The sequence below is a fragment of the Botryllus schlosseri genome, chromosome 8 (assembly GCF_051294905.1).
Source record: "Botryllus schlosseri isolate E-star chromosome 8, Bs_hap1, whole genome shotgun sequence".
NCBI lineage: Eukaryota > Metazoa > Chordata > Ascidiacea > Stolidobranchia > Styelidae > Botryllus > Botryllus schlosseri.
The window spans coordinates 21610025-21631185 of record NC_137243.1 but is presented as its reverse complement, the minus strand read 5'-3'; the positions used below and the strand labels follow the sequence as shown (position 1 = coordinate 21631185).

The following is a 21161-nucleotide window of genomic DNA, read 5'->3' as shown; positions in this document are numbered from 1 at the left end:
CGCCCGTTCGGTGTAGTGATATTATCTCTGCTAATGGCAAAGAAGACCTGATCTCTATTCCCGGTAGGAAAATACCGAGTAACTGCGTCATTAAGGGTTTCAATTTTTCAGATGTCAGTTTTTATAATCCTAGAAATCATGTTAATTGTGAAAAGTATTTAGATGAAGCAGGAATCCTATATCTCAACAGAGAGAGGCAGCGCAACAGAGGCCTAAATAAAAAGGTAAATACGTTCAGGCTTAGTACAGGAAATAGGTCCAGGGTCTAAAGATACAACAGACAACCTTTCTTCATCCTCTACAGCAGTGGTCGGGAACCTTTTTCGACCAAAGAGCCATATTGACCTAATATTTCCAATTATAACTCCCAAAGAACCATACATGTCAATCAACTGTTACGTCACAATTGAAAATTCATGACGTATTGATAGCACTAATATATGGGATTCCTAATGTGCGCCATATTTTTCTGCCCTCATGCGACATGCGTAGGTGGAGCCAAACTACAGCTGTACATACCCACTGTGTGATAGCCTACTTCAGTGACGTCGGGTTAGCAGAGAAGAGTGGGGCAGTGCCTCACATGTCGTCAGGGAAGACCGAGGGAGAATTGCGAAACCTATAATGATTAATAGTATTTTTATCGATGTTTATGAATGATTATATTTCATACATTTCTGCTCCCAAAATCGCGGCATTCTCATATTTATTGTTCGAAGGTAATGCGAGAAAGGAAAGATAATGCACAGATGAGGAATAGACGGGCCAAGCCGCACCTGTGATACCGCAACTCATCGTAAATACCTTGAAATTTATCGTCACAGATATTATTGAAATTGAATTTTCTTGCGCTGATTCCGAAAATCTAATTATTGACCGACTTCTAAAGTATTCGGCGTAACATAACGCTCTACTACACTCCTACATTTTACGGCGGTCCTGAAAAGCTACTGACGTTATCAATTAAGAACTTGGATAGCTATGGCGTTGTTTTTAATTTGAATTTGTGATTGTTAATGTCACTTCCAATGAAGTTAATTTATCGGCGTGTATCAGGAAGACAATGTGTATTTGAAAACTGCATTGTAAGCGTCGCCATGTTAAGGTGTCAATCAAGGTATCGTGCCATCCAATTTAAAGGCGCGCGATGACGGGTAGACTGAATTTGCCAGTGGTGTTAGTCGCCGGCGCGACAGCAACTTAAAAACATGTTTATGCTGCAACGAGAATAATTATTCGGGTCATCATGAAAACTTACAAACAAGTTGCTGCAATAATGACAAATGAAGTACAAAGCTAAAAATTTGTCAAAGAGCCATATCTTATAACCCAAAAGAGCCATATATGGCTCGCGAGCCATAGAATCCCGACCACTGCTCTACAATAAAGCCTTATTCAATGAGTTATTCAAGCTCAGCGTATTCATGCGTAATGTTTCGATTACAAGTCAATACGAGCAAACACACAAACTGCCTCGGCTCAACTCGATGGCTCTACTCAACTCGAGTAACCGAAAAATCTCGACTCGAGGCGGACACGAGTCATTACAACCATAGTCTGGTCAGAGATTGTATAAATAAGATATAATTTCACATCAACTAGCATGATACAAGCTTTCACAATAAAAATTATTGACAGTTTCGTTGGGTTGAAAATAGCAAATAAATCGTTTATGCCAGCCCAATGATTAACAATTCTCCTTAATACTTACAGAAAACTATAACAGCATAAATTATGGCTGCAATTGATATGTCGAGATCTGAAAATTGCAATCAAGGTGCGCTTCCTTGGGAGATCTGGCTAGAAGTATTAAAATATGTACCGCTAAAGCAACGTATGGAGCAAGTACAATTTGTATGCAAATTTTTTTACGGCCTATGTGGAGAGGAGACGTTGGCTATAACATTGGATTTCACGGATTGTGTCTTCATGCCGGACGAATTATGTGCAAAAACGATATCCAAAGCAAAAAATGTCCTAAAGAAACTATCTTTACGAAATTGCACTTGGTTTTCAAAGTCTTTATTCACAAATCTACCGACGCTAAGTAATCTTGGAACACTGGACTTGACTGGCGTCCTCCTCAGCGCCAGCCATTTGATTGCTATATTCCGACGAACTCCGTGTCTTCAAAATCTGAGCTTGCTGATGTCGGGGAATACGTTGTTGGAGTTTGTTACCGATGTGCAGTCTCGAATACAGGAATTAAAAATTCTCCACGTCGATTTCGTGAATTCTAAAAATAAGATCAAAGAAGCAAAATTTTTCGATCAGTTTTTCAAGCTTTGCTGTCATCACGAACCACACTCGGTTTCCGTACGTAACATCAGAGTTCATCCATTTTCAAGTGAACCATCACGACATACACTTCATGAGACAACAAAGTATACAATATATCCGGACGATATCGTATCTACCAGCAATGATATTCCATTGTGGCATGATCAAACTGCGAATATGCTGGAAAAATGCGGATTGCATCGCGTTCGAACGGACAACAACCACGAAAATAAGTTGGATGGAATTAGAGCTATATCACTTCCAGTTGCAGCTTGGTGTATTGAGGATATGATGGATTGCGCCTGTGATGGAGCGTCTTACCCGTCGTCACTCCCCGCTCTCGAATATCTCTCTTTGTCTCCGTCCGTGGAACTTAATGGCTCGCATTGTCTCGCAGATACGATGGCAGGCATACTTTTAGAATGTGAAATGCCGAAATTGGCCTATTTAGACCTTGGGAGGTTTTATTGGCAGAGATCGAACGCCCCGGCAAAATTATACCAAAGGCTAGGCTCATTTACAAATGCGGTGGAGCTCAATCTACTTGGCTATTCGTTCGACCTCAATAAGCTTTTGGACGCTACGAAGACCTTGAAACATCTACGAGGTTTGGCTATTTCCGTTAATAAATCTATACGAAATCGATCTTATTCGAACCCCACGTCCTCCAACTCTGAATGCGGGGCGTCCAGCTGTTCAAGTGGACGAACCACATTTTTTCGCGATTTAGTGTCCGCTCTTCCGAATTTGACGAAATTTGAATTGGGAGATACCTTTCAATCATTTTTTGACATGGAAACCACAGATCTAGTCTTCATTAGAAACTTGTCAAAGCTGGAGCACTTGGCTCTGCGTGGAATTCAGTTAAATGGTCTTGAACAATTGAAAAAATATTTCTTGATTTGCACAAGTTAAGATCGTTAGTGCTTGTTGATGTAGGCTGCCATCGTCGGGCTTGTGAATATGAGAAATTTGCTGAATTTCTACAGTTAATGCCGCATCTCATTCATCTCCAGCTGTGCCATAATCGATTGGAATTCTTACACATTTTGCCCCACTTGTCCCAATGCAAGCAATTGAGGAGGATGTTTATCGATGACAGGTTTCGAGAAAAGGTGTATGTCGCCCAAATCACTCAGGTACTAGACACACTATTCAACAATTGCCATGAACTTCAAATGCTTAGTATCCCGTCTGTATGGGTGTACGAACTTCCTATTCGCGTTGCAGTCAGCGATTATGTACAGCGAGCGCGAAGAAACGGGCGAAATATTGTCATATCGTGGTACCACGGGAATAAGCCTCTGGAAGATGATGTCGACATTTGGTACTATCGGTGTTTTACAGATTCTCAGGTTGCAGCCTGCAGTCCATTTGACTTTTTGGTCGGATTTTGATATTGTCATGCACCCTGCGCTGCTGCAACTGTATCGAACATTGTGGTCTATTTGAATATGTATTTGATTTGTAGTCGCGATGCCGTAGTCGGTGAACAGATTACGCTACATGAGTATGGCAATCAATTGTAATGTTCGTATCGTTCAATTTGTTTTACAATGTGTTATTCTGTGGCTATTGTGGCATGCATTAAATGGTATCATCTATAGCAGCTACTCGCGGTTATACAGACAAAGTTATGAAATGGAAGTACGTGTAGGTCCATAACGTTTGGGTGTTCGTTAGAGATATCTTTGGTTATTTGAGTTACAGCTGCATATTCACCCTTGCCACTTCGTTAGAGTAAAGAATCGAATGCTTGACTCAGGGTAGCTAGTGTGAATTTGAAGGTAATGGAGGTTGGGTTCAACCTACGATTTCGAATCGAAAGGAAGAATAACATAGCTTATCAGCAGGGTTCTAATGATTCGAGTCGCAATTCTTCTGCGTCTCGACCTGACCGAGTCATTTTCAGTGATAAGCTGCCGAAGGCAGCATAGCGACAAAAACTGAGCTGCGCCCGCGAGGGCGCAGTATAGAGAAGGCGCGATGTAAGATGTAATTATATGTATAAATAAAAAACAAAACATATATAAATTCGTACAAACATAATATAAGCAGAGGGAATGAATATAGTAAAATGGATATTTGCGCCTCGACCTGACCGAGTCGTTTTCTTAAATATTATTATTATATTCTTTATTCACAGTATTATTATTATAATGGAAATATGAAGTATGAAAAATGGCTAGACTCGATGTACTTGGTGCATTGAAACGACTTGCAGCAAATGTCCGCTCTAACCTATGCATGTGCGCGTATGCGCACTGCGGACACGGTCTCTGTGCACAGATAGTCTGTGCGGCGCACTAAAATAGTCCAACTTCACTTGGAAATAATATGAACGCATAATAATTCATTTTGTGGTATTTTTCAATTTGAGTCTGTGGACGACTGGTGATAGGTGTTTCAGCCAGTTATGCGATGCGCATGCGTAGTTACACAGCTTAGCAACGTCGTTGGGCTCATTTACATGTCGAATTCGCCAAGAAGTGTCATCACGATACGGCTTGCCGATGTGTTGCAGATGATTATTAATGAGGAGTTTTAAGTGGTGCGTGTCGCCGTTTCCGGCCTTGTGCACCACGGACAAAATATGTTACCAAGGATCGAATTTCCGTGCTCTGGGACATAGGTTTATAGTAACTTTCAAACTATATATACAAGTTACATGAAATAATAAACTGTGTTGCGGTCGAGATTGGATTTACATGGGCGTATATGTGTCCCATTTCAAGTGATACAGCAGTTCGGGACGGCGCTTGTAGATTATGCTGCGCCAGTTGTTGCATAAGCCAGTTGCGAAGTAGCCTACTAGAATAAGCACTGAGCAACCTATTGCCTATCTATTCTGGCTCTTGTAATGTTCATTACGTTGACGGGCTAAAACACTCAATTTAAATTCTTACCACAGATGTGTAAATGTGGCAATTTGACTTGGATCGTTGCGATGCTGGCATGATCACGCTGTGCACGACTGATGTTGTAACTGCCGCACGCCCAACCAATTGGAGAGGAGACAAACCAAAATCTTTTCCCTGTGGTATGACCCCGAGGTACAATCGCAGCCCAAAATGTAAATAATGCGCCTTCAATATCACATAAGTAGCGACAATCTTTTCTAGAGTTCGCGGAATAATAACCTGGTTTAATAAAGATATATAAAAAGAACAATTGGCCGGCTCGAAGCTAATCCGTGAGAAACAAATGAATGGTATTATCCGCGTGCATTGAACATATATTCCGGTTCCTGAGATATCCAGGTACATTGTCCATTTGAAACTTCAACTATTACATGCCCGAAATCACCTTCATCAGCCCTACAAACAAATCAGATCACGTTGGCTGAGAAGAAAATACATTACTGTAGAATATGCAGGTAAAAGTACCAATATTAGAGACAAAATTCATCTCATGACTGAATAAGGTTTCGGGCTTCGCGCTATTAGAGCAAATTACGTAGTAAGCAGAAAAATTTAACGGATAAGTTCACATACTTTACGCCGTTTCCGTCGGCTCACACTTGCACAGTAAGTTAGGCATAATAAATCGATAAGTCAGTTTGTACGCGTTTTGGGGAATTGTGACAAAGGGCTGTTTTGGTCCTGGATGTTGCTTATAGTCATCCGAAAGACCGCACAGGGAGTTAGTGAGTTTGCGCACACTCATGATAAATTAGCGGAAACATTGGTGGTGAGTATTCCCTCCTGTCACGCAGGAGACTGGAGTTCGATTCCCCGACGGGGATTAGTTTTGTGAACTTGCCATATTACCGCGTTGAGGAAATGACAACATACATTATGACAGAAAAAATCATCGGACAGCTACAAAATCTAATAGGTTAGTTATGTAATATTCGTTAACCAGCAATATCATAAGAGTGAACACCGTGACGTCAATAAGTAGAGACTATTGTCCTTCACCATCTTTTAATTAAGTACATAATTCGCTAACACGAATAGCTTATGATATAATGGCAGGGAATAGATGATCATCAAATCGGCGAGACTAACAAGATAGAGTGGGATTGCAATGTGGCAATCTTCAAATCTGAATCAATGAGTTTATGAGACGACATTTTCGCTCTGCTTGATTTGAATCGATAATAATAACAGATAGTAAATTGTCCGGGAAAACATTTTATCTTGTTTCAAGGTTCGGGTGATAGAATCACAACACAGCTCGAGGCAAACGACCTGGACTTGAAACACTCTGTAGAATTGCGGACTTCTAGAATACAAGAAAAACATCCTTTACACCCATTGTACCATGTATATTATAATAAATATTTAATATCAGGAGACGGTTTGGTATTTTCTAATGATATGCCAAATCTTCTTTCAGGAGTGGGCCTGCCTGAATATAATTATGAGGAAGTCAGGCGATTTATAGATAGAAGAATGAATGATATAAAGAAAGAGAAATAAAGAGAGACTAAAAGGACCAACAGATAAAGTTTAATATCGGGCACTAGGCCGAGGTGTTTGCCAGATGATAAGAGACCGCATCCCAATGTCTGTTCCCTGCTACGTATCTTGTATATCGTATTGTACATTCTGTAACCGTATTGGGCCGATGAAAATAGAATCTGACTATTATTGATTATTGATTAAATATACTAACCATATACTAAAGAAAATCAATCAGCAGTAATTTGTTAGCATTATTTTTTAACCGAATTTGCATATTATTCCGGTTGCTGATCTGATTGTGTATTAGGGGTATTCAAACAACGGCTTGTTGGCTGACGTACCCCAGAGTCTGTCTCGTATCACTTGTATATCAAGATCACGCGAACAACTTTCTTTGTTTCAGTCTCCCACCAATTGGAAATTTTATTGAGCCAATCACACCAAAGTAAAATGTTGAACGAATATAAGAATGAATTTACGTTGTATCATAGAAATGTATATATAAACGCATGTCACCACACACATAATATATCACATAACATGTCTTGTCTGGTTGTCATTTCCTGCATACCGTTTCGAGATACAACAATGACTTTAATCGCTGTGTTACCCATTACTGCGTTTCCAATATATGCTTCATTTCTTGAACCATGTTTCAAGATTTCCTATTGATTTTATACTTGATGTGTTAGGGATGAGCAGCTATTGTTTTCTGAGAATCCGAATCCATCCGACAGTTCGAGTCTACAAACAATCTTATCTAAATATCCATACAGAACCTAAAAATCTCGTATAGAATCCGAAATTCTGAGTAGAATAACTTTGCCGAAGAGTCTCAGTTGTACAGCGGAGCTAAGATACATTTAGGGCGCAGCATTTACAAAGGCTAACCCTAGAGTTGACTAATATTATATTTGCTTGGACCTTTGAGAGACCAACTTTAGAGTGCTACCAATCCTGTCACAGGTGGTACACTGTCTGTTTTGCTAGTCGAGCTGGCGATTTTTTTACTTTTTTCTAAAGTCACGTCTGGTCAAAACTATCCAAAACTACCCCAAGCAACTATCCGAAAATATCCGAAACAGAATCTGCAATAGAATCCGAATCCTATCCGGATGTCTCAAAATTGTGCAAAGTCTGGTCCGAATCATATCCGAACCCATCCGATACTCATCACTGGTATCACAAAAATAATTACCAACATATATCAAGATCAGAGGTGGTCAGTAACGAAGTACTTCTACTTTTCGAAGTACTTAAAGTAGATTTTGCCAACTCAAACTACTTTTTAAGTAGTTATGACTTTAGACTACTTCTACTTGACAGTTTTCAGTTTTGTAGGCAAAAATAAGCGTAGAATACCTACTTACTTACTTGTGAACCGCCACTCCTACTTCTACTTGAGTAGAAATTCCGGCGTTACTTCTACATCTACTTGAGTAGCGACGGTGACTACTTTGACCACCTCTGATCAAGATAAAGCATACACCGTTCGCTATAGTCATTGAACTGCGGCGATCGGATTGTTCGATCCGTTCGTTTGAAGTTGTTATAGTGATCTGGACATATAATAAATTATATTTTCGGGTACAGTGCGGCAGTAGTTTTCGTTCAAGACGAAGAGAATCGGACTAGTAAGTCTTACATAAATCATTAACAAACACGCATTTCCTTCCGAGTCATATTTTAGAAATGCGACGCAATACTTGCTATAACGTGGTACATAACAGTAGACACGAACAACCATCTTTAGAGTAGACGACAAACGTTTCTAGCAGCCCGGTCTATGATTTTCTAGTGCTAACATCAGAAATGGCTATTAGTGGCCATAAAACCATACCAAAAGATATATCGATTTATGTAGTCATTTTATTAGGTGGATGTTAATCGGAAAACTCATAATATACATTGGTGATATCATGATATACCCATGTTTGGAGTTGAGTAAAATGGTGTTAAGTTAAGGCGTAGCGTCGAGGCATTTGGGGAGGGTGGATGAAAACTTTTTGGCAATAACTTGACGTCACTGAGCCATTGTGACTTTGTTGATTATTTTAGCGTTTCTTGAAGCCGTCGTGGGTCGCAGAAAAGGTTATCGCGTGCCGTCTTTACCCTCTCGGGCTTATCCAAACCAGCTCCCCTTTCTAGGTAGACAGTACGTGTTGTTTGTGTTATTCGTGGTGTTTTTCTGTCTTTCGATACGTTTATTTGTGTAAGTCGACTTTTATCAAAATACGCCAACCTAGTCTGAGTCAACAGAAGGAGTTCGTGTTCCATATAAGTAGTACATTGACCTTCAGAGATATCTTCGGCTCGAAGATTCGAAATTTCATGTTGGTGACGTCATATTTGGTAACACGATTCTTTCTAATTCTCTCATAGTTGCTGACGATTGCCCCTGACTAGTGCCATCCAAAAATAGTGTGCGCTTTCAATATCATTTTTGTTACGATTTCGAACATTCATCATTTGGCAGATGTGCATTGTGCAGGCTATATAATAGGCCTATATATGTGGTATTTGACTATACACAGTCGATTTCACTAGCTGATTGAGTCAGGTATAATGTTGCCTAGTGACATGAATATATCATGCGATAATATTCTGTGAACAGTTATTGACATATAATATACATCCCGTAAAGTGAAAATAATTGATATTGCATGTGGAGAAGATCTTTGTTAGTTTTATTATTCCAAATATCTTGTAAACAGAGCATCCTAAGTTGAATCACTTGGAACGCAACGCAGAGCATGTCTGAATCGAACAAATCCGTCGTAGCCAACGCGCCATCTCCATGCAGGAATGAAGCTGCAAGAACGTTGGTGGTCCAACAGTCATTACCTGGAGCAGCTTCAAATCATACAGACTATCCACATCAGCGTACGCCCACTGTCACCCTACAACAGCCCGGCATTCAGCCAGCATATACAGCGTCCCCTCATGTCAACAACGGCATCGAATGTCAGTCTGTCTTTGTGCGGAGTCAGCCAGTGGCTCGTTTGAACGTGCAAGATAATATCACAGTGAGTATAACGGCATCGATGTGCGTTGATTTGTTAAGCCTAATTCATTCAAAATTATATTCTCAATTATATTCTAAGTCTCACCTGAGGCAAGCTTATATATCATCCATATGACTTTTTACTTATGCAACTATTACAATACTGTACATCATGTCGATATGATGTCCAATGCTTCTAGGCAACATGAATTTGGACAATCGTTATATAAATTTACAGTGTTTGTACATGCGCTGTGGCAGTCTAATCCCAACGAATATTTTTCTACCGAAATGGATTGTGCGTGCATCTAGTCCAGGGGTCGACAACCCACGGCTCGCTAATCGCATTCGACTCGTACACGCATCAGCGACGGCCCTTCGTAGGTTTAAAGAGAAATAAATGTATATTAAAGTAATAATTTTAATGAAATGATATTTCTCTTTAGAGAATGTTCTTTTGTCATGGACGTATTCGTTTATTGTTATTATTATTGAACAATTTTTGCCGCTTATCGCGGTTAAGATCATTTGCGCCCGATCATGAATTTGTCCTTTGCTTGTTTTTTTTGCTTGGGGTACGATTTTTGCGGACGACTTTCAGTCACACTCTCATCCGCGTCTTTCACTCTCTCTTGCACACGTCCTCGTCAGAGTCTGTTGGAGCCGATTGTCGTAAGCTCGGCTTTTACTTGCTTAATTCATCTGGGCTTCTCGTGCGATACTGCATATGCAGTGAGGTCATTGTTTATTTCGTGCTGTATGAAGGCAGACGAACTTACGCGGCATTAAAAGCGAATTCTGAACGACAATGCATGTTCAAATTGAATGTGACGTATACAGTGATGAATCAGTTAATTTTTCATAGTTTTGTTCTTGAGTCGCATGCGATCACAAACGATCTCAATAAGAAAATCGCAAACTTAAACACGTGTCTGCTCGTGCTTCCGTAGCTTTTCGTTGCTACGCTGCACGCAGGTCAAATAAATTTGTTTTAGACCAGGGGTCACCAACACGCGGCCCGCGACCTGATTTCAAATTTCTGAAGAACGCTCAGTGAAGCATTTTGGAATGGTGTAATTGATTTCAGTTTAAACATATTGCTGTTGTTATTCCTGTGCCCAAGGTCACTATTCCTCACTAGCTGATACGGCTTGGGCGATGGTAATATCATTCCGTGGGGGATAAATTTGCTGATATGAATTGGCATATTGCCTTGACGTGCAATCCCCGACCACTGCCCAGACCAAGGCGCTTAGAAAACGACTACGGATCCCCAAAAGACCAAGCTTTACGAGGAGATAGTTTTACAGCAAGTACCGTGTCTATAGATAACCAGCATATCGATTCTTTAGTCCAGTGGTGGCGAATCTGCGGTAGTAGAAGGAAAATTATGCGACCGTCGACACTTATTTTGAATAGGATGTGTTGGCGGCCGTCAATATTCAAATTGAATTTACGAATCGATTCCCTAATTATTGAGAAGTTTGAAGTATTATTGAAATTCTCATCGCACTACGGGCAATTCAATGTGAGTTGACTTTCGATATTTGTATAGTAGCGTACTTTGTAATCTGAGCCCCCCAGTACAGATGCGAACTGCAGAGGAAAATGATGCGCCCCATAAATAAATACCAATTTGTAATCGTGTTCTCCTCACCACAATGGAAATTTGTTTCTGGTAGTACTACGTTTGGGCGAATCCAATATCTTCCCACTATATCGACAATCCTGATGAGATCTCGACAAACAACAGCGTGCAACAATGGGGTCTAATAACAATTGGCCAACCCAAAGATGCAGCACAGCATTTTAATACCTTCCCTAAATTTTTGAAAACGCCCCATTTTCAATTCCACCAATGAATATGATCACATGGGCTGAGAAAGGAGCAATATTTGATAGTAATATGTGATACGATACTAATACTAATGACGAAATTCGCTCAAGAATATGAAAATGTTTTCGCGCTTCGCGCGACTGCAATACGATTTGCCGTCGGCCATGTTAGCGTTGTACTGACGTATAGTTATCAAACCGTGGTTGTTATACAGCGTTGGCTATTTTTATCTCGATATTGAAGTCATGCGGCCCGCGGCCTCGACGAATTCTGAAAAGTGGCCCGCCACCCATTTTGAGTTGGCGACTCCGTTTTAGACTATATACCAAGAGGTGGGCAAACTGCGGCTCTATAACGATTGCAAAAATAAGAAATTGTTCGCGAAACACCAGCACATAGTGATGGTTTTGAAGTAGGTTGGTCGTGTGTCAAATAAGAGTCCATTCTTTATTAAACATGCATTTCCGATGTCCTTGGCACCATGGCTTCATTTGACAATTTTGCATGGTAGAAAAAGCAATCTGGTACATGTTACGATTCATCACCACGCCAAATGATGCCATATTTAGATAACTGTTGCAATATATTTGTGCTCTAGCTTTCTTGTCCAGTGTATTTTTACTTTCAAACTTATATCTTCTTTTCTGCAATCATCCTCACCGCGAGACTTTCTTTCTTTCAAAATAAGCTTTTCCATTTTAATATTTCTCAAAGTACACTTTTTTTTAAGTAAAGCGTGTCCCACATATAGATTACCAAGCCCTGCAAAAAGTCGCCGTAATCCTCCGGCCAGAGTATCGTTCCTTCGTGATTACGAGAAATAGCGCGTATTCAGACGAGAGTAAAGGGAGGTCGTTATGATGTACAACGTAACAGAAATGTCAGACTGTGCTTCGATACTATTTCATATGATTTGTTTGATAAACTCTGCACACTTCCGCATTTTCGTTGCGACCAACCACGGAAGCCAAACGCATTTCCACCGAGATCCTGTGGCACGCGTGAGGATAGCCAGGCATCGATAGTGTTACTGGCAGTCACCCGCAGTTCAATTATAGTACCAAGCCTCCGACAAACTGGGACAATAACTTCTGTTAAGTGATATAATTTTTTCAGCTTTGTTTCTCAATTCGCACACTTGTCGCCTGTAACATAACTTCGATACTTTATGACTTCAATCAGCTTGGAGCCCAGGCGGAGACGCACCGTATTACCATTTACCACACAATGATAAACTTCATTCGATAGCCTATATTTTTGTGACGTAATAAATTCGTATTTTTAAATGTTGTGTTGTGGCTCTTTCAAAATCAGGATTTTCGATTGTCAGCTCGCCCATGAAGCAAGTCTGCCCATCCTTGATGTAGGCTATACGGTAAGTAACAATGCATAGTACAGACTGGCTGAGCTCTATCAATAGCGACTCCTCGAATGTCGTTGTGAATGTCACAATCAAGGTTGTAACCAAGTCACAAGGCTCCGAGTCACAAGTCAATCTCACTTTTATAGTTTTGACTCGAGTCAAGTCGAGTCATTTCAATTCACCACCGAGTCAAGTCCGAGTCCAAGTCAGCGAGCAGAGGGTCGAGTCCGAGTCATGGAATTATGACTCGAGTCCGAGTCCAAGTCATTGTATAGACTGCTCAGTTTCCAGTTAGAGTATTGGTAAACCAACTTTTTATAACTCTGTTTGGTGATATCGAATGTTTCGCATTTATAATATACCAATTTTCCTCACTTTTAGCAGTTTCTGGTCGCATATTCAAGTACCAGTACCCACAGACGAAATTCCAATAGTGTGTTGGCTTCGGAATTACAATGAAATGTCGATTTTGGCCGTCTGAGTCTCGAGTCAATGACTTGGATCGAGTTATGCGCAATGGCTCGAGTCCAAGTCGAGTCAATACACAGATTAACTCGAGTCGAGTCGAGTCATTTCCGTATTTTGAAAAAATGACTCGAGTCAAGTCGAGTCATCAGAAAATCGTGACTCGAGTCGGACTCGAGTCGAGTCATGACTCGAGTCATTACAACCCTGGTCACAATCGTGCTCGTGACTTTCCCATGTACACAGAATTTGATCTAGCGATACACGCCGCAAAACGGCTGCATCAATGATTTGATAAATCTTAGATGATTTCTAAAATATATTTTCGTCGGTACCGGTAAGTCCAAACTGCCACAATATACAAGTATGCACGATTATCATGCATCAAAACTCATCCTTCATATTCTGTGCATTATATTGACTTTCTTGCAGTAAAAAATAGTTTTCATTGACATAACAGATTCATTGATATGCACTATGAACCGTTTTTTTATTTATTACAATTTTCTCTTCAATATAGCATCTTTTGTCTTTATTGGTCTTGTTAGAAAAGTTTTCTCAAAATACTGGGTTTACCGTTCGTGAATAATTAGTGACTCTGCTGTGATTTTGGCCCGAAATATCGATATGATCGACATCAACAAATCGATAGTATAAGGAATGCATCGTTGTCTAATGTAAAAAATCTAGCAGGCGTGTGGGATTAATCATTATTTTATATGGTTATTGTATCATAAAAACCAAATCCGTTTGATTGGGTTTTGACTTCTACAGAACTCAATTTCGAGGTAATAGGCTATCTGTAGCAAGTATTGGAATTTCACACGGTTCAATATAATGTAGCAACTCCGCGTGTTGCGGATCGCGAGTTGCGAGTCGTAGGTCATGACTAGGGCCATTTCAAGTCATTGAAGTCATATTTTTTTATGCTTCCGTAAGTCGTGAAATCAATTTTAACGCTAAAACCGCATCCCTATGAGGAATATTAAGTTATGAAGTCACATAAATTCGTATTTTGCTGGTTAGATCATAAATCAGCTTTTTGTGGTAACTGGTTGAATACTGCTCAATATTATGACGAGAGACTTCCACAATTGAAAGAGATAGTCAATGCACAGGAAGGTGATGGAGTTATTGTAATGAGCGTCTAAAATTCCGTCAACGATCCAAAGTTGACTAGTCAGTTTACAGAAATATGCCTCCACTATAACAATATTTCAAACTTATTACTCAAAATGGAAAGTTGCCGATGCCGATCTAAATGCCCTTGATTTCGGAAAAGATCCGTTTGAGCTCAAAAATTACATTAAGAAGCTGTTGGACAAAAACGATGTGAAACAAATTATGGAGCTATACAAAGACAAGACCCTCACCAGCGCTTCATGCAAAACTCCAGAAATTTCAACCCTACTGATGACGCAATGCACATTGCACACTGGTGTCGAATAATGACTCGGCAGTGCCCACAAGCGACGACTACACCGCTTGCGCGTTCTTTCCGAAGGCTCGAAATAGATACACATTGCACAGCTCCTGAGACACTGGTGTACAGTACATTACCTATAGTTGCAAACACGCGCGATTCTCTCGTTTTATCGGGTCGCGAGATCAGTGTGCACCAGGCTTAAAAAGACATTGTCCGTCGATCATCGGCTGTTAAAACGTAATCTTTTTATTCCCTTGCATGTAATAATAGCATGTATCGAAGCGTTGGAATATTGAAAGTGGAATACATTTTCAAATTTGAGGTTATGAAATTTATGCATAGCTATCATCAGGGTGAACTGCCACTATATTTTGATAGTCTGTTCAAGATACCTTCAGATACCCACCAACATCATACCAGATTTTCTTTTAACTTGTCTCTGTCTGTGCAACACCACTCTACCAGTCTAGTACAAAATTCGATCAGTTTTATTGGTGTCAATGTTTGGAGCAAGCTGCCACCTAATCTCCGCAATTTAGACTCTTGTGCATTTAAAAGACAATGTTTTCATTCCCTTATCTCTAACTACGGCTAAATTGTATTTGCATTGTATTTCTAATTGGTCCATGATACTGTGTCTTATTTTTCTTTTCGTTCGTTAGTTAAATTTTTTGTTTTGTTTATTAGATATCAACTGTGAAAATTGCTCCTGTCCTGGGTGGCTCGGCTCTGAAGACTTTGTCATATCGAGCCTCCCGTCTACCTTGCATGTCCCATTTCACTGTTACATTTTTGTAGTGTAATGTTGATATGTAATGTATACGAATAAAGATTCGCTCTCTCTCTTTCTCTTTTTGCAAGTCCTCATCGAAATTGTTGGCAAAGCGACGGAAGATATTGATTTATGTGATGCATTTGTTGATGGTGAAAAAGTCGCCATATACTTGTACGTTACTCGAATACTTTCATAATGTGGTCTGCATCGTTTCTATGAACTACTGTATCGAAAAGTGGTGTTGGAATTAGCATTGCGACGTCACATGACGCCATAGGTTCGTGTTCACGCTCGCGTTCAAATAGAACCTTTCGCCCCATCGCTACTACGTTGGTTAGTTATCTATAAATTAATTGAAATTCATCATCTCTGGGAACCTTCAGTACTTTACTGATCCGTATGCCGTATCTGCAAGCAAATGCAGCCAAATAGTTCATTTCATTTCGTGTCACTATTTTTAAAACATGTGGTTATTTGCTGATTTTAAAATGGTACGCAGGCAGAAAGCTTGTGTCAGTGTCTCTATCGTATCGAAACTTTGAACATTACCTGCTTTAGATTGCTGAATAATTCTTATATGCTTGAACTATTATAATAGTAATAGTTGCATCATTTCGTTCGCAGGGTGCCGACGTTCCGGATAAGATGAAGTGCTCTATTCTTAACGCGGTGTGCGGCTGCTGCTGTCTGGGTTTTGTTGCTGTTATCTTAGCCAGTCAGGTAATAGTTGGATTCACAAATATACGGCTTTGATTCCGAAAAAGAACCCCATCTCCACACGTAACCATATATATCGACATAAAGAGACACATCCAGATTGTCGCAATGGTTGTCAACCGATGGTACGCGTAGTACGAGTGGTACGTCGGTGAGTACGCTGTAGCTTTCCGCTACACTAGGCATATTACTATGAAGTCAACGAAATATGCGAAATGACAAAATACTTTTTTCTTTCATGATGTATGTATTAACGTTAACCGGTAGATACCTTACATTGCAAGCTTACAATTCTAACGCGTATACACTCTTAGCGAAAAGGATGTGTCTTCACACCCAAAAGGGGTAAACACACAAACAAATCTACCTCAAAATTATACCGCGGTTTGAAATCCAACGTACTTACATGAGAACCTTCCTGCGTCGCTACGCGCAAGCATCATTTTGATTTAAATGTTTTGTTCGATTTACACTACTGCGTAAGTCTGAGGTAGATTTTAGTTGGGTCCAAAACGGAAATATATTCACACCAGTATATCAGGGGTGTTACACAAGTGTGACTTTACACAATTTTATTTGCCAAGAGCGTCTAATCAATATTATAGTGCCTGCGCCTGTCGAAAACGCAAATTTGCATGTGGTGTTTTAAAGGCCAATGTTAACGTCCCCATCTGAGATTCGCTGGTGCGATGCGATTGTTGTAGAGTTGCATTTAAAACAAAAATCAATTTAAAACAAACATGTTTACAACAAGGTCCTTGTTCAAAACATGTTTTTTATTGTTTTTTTTCAAGCCACGACGTCAGGAATGTTCGATTGTGACGTCGTAGTGGATTGACAGTAACAAGTAAAAATATAGGGTAAATATAGCTCCTTTGACGACATATCTAGGTACGATAGCCGTCGAACCGACTGTTTTGAGGGTTCCAACCATCACATGTCGCACACGTCGGCTATATCGGTTGGACATTGTCTGTAGGCTCAAAGAACTTGATTTTGGACCGTATTTACACATTTACGGCATAAATTTAAAAATTATTAAAACCACCATTTTTAACGCTATTTAAAACAAGTTTTAAACAAATTTTTAAAATTGTTGATTTAACCCTAGATTGTTGCAACGCAACTGTCAGCGCCATGATGGTCATTGATCTGATATTCTGACGTATGGGCGGGCAACATACTGCCCGCAGACAGGTTCTGGTCCTGTGTGATGATGCGGCCCGTGGCCACCATCTGCCGCAACTTCCCACTATTGCCTTACTACATCAAATTATATTGAGTGAGGTGATACTTTTAGTTCTTTGTTTTGTTTGTGTTGTGCGTTGCTGCGGCACTGAATGAATCAACCTGAGAAAGTTGGCCATGAAACCACTTGCTTTATTCGGGTCTACGTACGTTTGCGAGCATGGATTTTAACAAGACAAAGCCACATTGCAATGTAACCAATGTGCATTGTTCACGTGCACTCTAAGTCCGACTTACAGCCAGATTTCAAAGAACTTGCTGAAAATTTTTGTCTACCACAGATTTCACATTGACTTCAACTGCTTCCAAAGTATATTAGCCTACATTAATAATTTCACTTAATACATATTTTCGACTCCATGCTTTAACCCTTAAGTTTACATTGAATACTATATATTTCTCGCATTGTTGGATACATCCGCGATTAGTGTATCGATTCAGGAATCCGGCCCATATCAGCCCCGCCGATTTGAGAAGTTGCCCACCCCTATCGTAATGGGCTGGGAATACAGGATCCTATGACAACATCATCTGCTCGCCACTGGAATGGTTCGAACCCCTGAAAGGTGCGAACGCGAACCTTTTCAATAGGGTACTGTGTGAACACGAACGCGAACCTATGAACGCACGTGAAGTCATATTATTAAATCCTCAATCAATTTTGAAGTAGGCCTACATGCTGACCTCCTAAACGCCACAAAATGTATGTACGAGAAAATTCCATAAAGTCAAAATCTTCCGTCGCTCGGTCAGCATTCTCGACGATGACTTGCATGGGTATAGAAAATAACGCCTTGGCGGTCTCGGCTAGACCGCATAATGTTTCTTCTTAAGGCATAGTCAGACTATTGATACATTGACATTTATGAGTGTGAAAAGGTATCGTTGCTCATATATTGCATTTAGCCAACAATCGGACGGATTAGGATTTTATGATATAATAAACATATCGAATCCAGATACATCCCGTACGTCTTCTAGGGCTGTTTACAGTAGTCAACGATGTATTTTATTCATCATTCTCGTGATTGGTTGATTAAGCAAAATCCGCTGACTATGCACATGTAGTGCATTTCGTTCTTGCTATTGCGGGCAAAGCTCAAAGCAGAGAGGCAGTCAATAGGCACAAACGGTAAGCTGCATATATTTAGCAAAACTGTCTGAAAAAACAAAGATTTTAAAATTGGCAAGATGCATGCTCGTTTAGTGCTGTTTTTTTCATGCAGCCGGCTTACTGCGGAGTGTGGTTCGAAGTTGCAATGAAAAGAATTTCAACCAAAATTGTTACATCGAAGTAAAAAATTGCAATAGATGAAAAAGATTCGCCGTGCAGAACCTACCAAGTTTCGTTTGCGAACGCGATCCTCCAAATTTCCGAGGTTCACACACAAAACGCGTATACGAGAACCTCACGTTCACGCCATTTCTACTAGTGTTACCATACCTCTTCTTTGAAGAGGATTTGTCCTTTTTTTGAAAGTGCCCTCGGTGGACACCCTTTTGTTTTTGTTTTTTGAGATTTTGTCCTCTTTTTTGAGAATTTTGACTATATTTATAGCAAAATTCGACTGAGATGCCGTAAATCAGCACCGAAGTGACGCTCCGGCGGGTATTTCAGGAGATGAGTGGAAAGTTGACGTTTTTTTGTCGACCACCTGACAATGTGTATTTTTTTTAGTCAACCGACCAAAAAGCGGGAAAAATCTACCATTTTTTGAGAATCTCCTCCGATTTTGCAAGTCTGATAATTCTGAAAAAGTGTCCTCTTTTCAGATTTACAAAATATGGTAACCCTAATTTCTACTCACCACTGTTGCATTTTAATCAGGGTTGTAACCAAGTCACAAGGCTCTAAGTCACAAGTCAATCTCACTTTTATGACTCGAGTCATCTTCAATTCACCACCGGGTAAAGTCCGAGTCCAAGTCAGCGAGCAGAGGGGTCGAGTCCGCGTCATAATATTATGACTCGAGTCGAATCCAAGTCATTATTGTGTTGTCTGACCAGTTTCCAGTTAAAGTCTTGTTAAATCCACATTTTATAACTCTGTTTGGTGGTATCGAATGGTTCACATTTATAATATACTAATTTTCCTCATTTTTAGCAGTTGATGCTCGCATTTTCAATTACCAGTACAAATAGACGAAATTCCAATAATGTGTTACTTTATTATTCTTCGAAATTACACTGAAATATCGGTCTTGGTCGTCTGAGTTTCGAGTCATATGGCCTGGTTCGAGTCATGCGCAATGAATCGAGTCCAAGTCGAGTCAATACACTAATTGGCTCGAGTTGAGTCGAGTCATTTCCGTATTTTGATAAAATAACTCGAGTCAAGTCGAGACATCATAAAATCCTGACTCGACTCATTTACAACCGTGAATTTCATGACTGTATATCATAATTTATAATACGTTCATTGTGTTATTTCACATCGATATGTTTCAGGCCAACAGTTTGCGGACCAGCGATCCACATAAAGCACTTGCAAAAGCGAAAGCAGCCCGCGCATTGAACATCGCCAGCATCGTGATTGAAATAGTCCTCTCTGTGATTTTTCTTGTTCTGTTTTTCACCACATGGAAAAACACTATAGTTTCTTCTCTTACTGGAGGACGTTACTAATTTCCAGGTCGATCCCAACCGTGTCATTTCGATTGCTCGCGGATTTGACATTCTTTAAGCTACTCTTCGAGGAATGTTTCAACTGTAAAATATTCAATGCATCGCGCCCCGAGCTTATATCAACAAATCCTGATTTAAAGTTCTGTTTCTTTTAAAGTTTGTCATCTCGCCAGATATTGCTTCACAATACTTTGTCCTTTCCTCGAATACTCTGTAAAAAAAGTTCAAAAATATACAGCCATATGGTGGAAGTTAAATGGAATGATAGGAACATTTTTAAAGGAAATGAATATGTTTCTGACATTACTTCGATATTATTCGAAAATTGTTATACATAGCATATCTTTCTAGGCGATTTACGTCGATCATTTTGAAATATGTGTGAATAAATACTTTAAACATGTACCGATTTTAATGCAGCCCCATATCAGCTCGAATCGCGTATAATATGTTTAGAAAAAGTATAAATACAATTGAATAGTATATTCATATTGAAATGAACCCGAATGTTTTCGGCTGACATTCGTCAGGGGTAATCGTCATCAACTAGTAGAGAATTGGAAAGAACATTTCAGACATGGGGTGATTACTTCATGAATGTAATCGATTGCGATTACGATTACTTATGAATCACGCGATTACGATTACGATTACGATTACAGCAAAATCCGCGAGTAGTCGATTACGATTACGGTTACTTTGCAAAACTAATCACGATTACTCACGATTACATTCATTTTGCTCCTGAAAAGTTATCTTTGGCAGACAACAATGCGATGAAAAGGCCTCATGAGAGAAGGTCTTTATTTTTAAATGAGACATAATGACGTCATTTCCTGTGTATGACATATTATACCATTGCATGATTCACACAGAAATAGGCATTTCGGTGCCAGCCAATACCGCGGCGCAACACACCAAGACATGCTACATTGGCCGAAACATTGTGTATTTGTCCATTGTCCATGTCCATAGCCGCGTTGGATGGTCGCGAAGAATAGTCTTCTCAATC

The 21161-nt window shown here is 39.9% G+C and overlaps 2 protein-coding genes across 2 annotated transcripts in view; one reads left to right on the top strand and one right to left on the bottom strand.

Moving 5' to 3' along the window:
- LOC145445031 (tripartite motif-containing 13-like) overlaps positions 1-21161 on the bottom strand; it is a 412502-nt gene that overhangs the window by 109301 nt on the left and 282040 nt on the right. The window lies entirely within an intron of this gene.
- Positions 8494-20710, top strand: LOC145445295 (uncharacterized). Its single transcript, XM_080323475.1, has 3 exons — positions 8494-9715; positions 16184-16279; positions 19973-20710. Exons 1-3 carry the CDS (start codon positions 9443-9445, stop codon positions 20147-20149), a joined length of 546 nt encoding a protein of 181 aa, XP_080179601.1. The 5' UTR covers positions 8494-9442; the 3' UTR covers positions 20150-20710.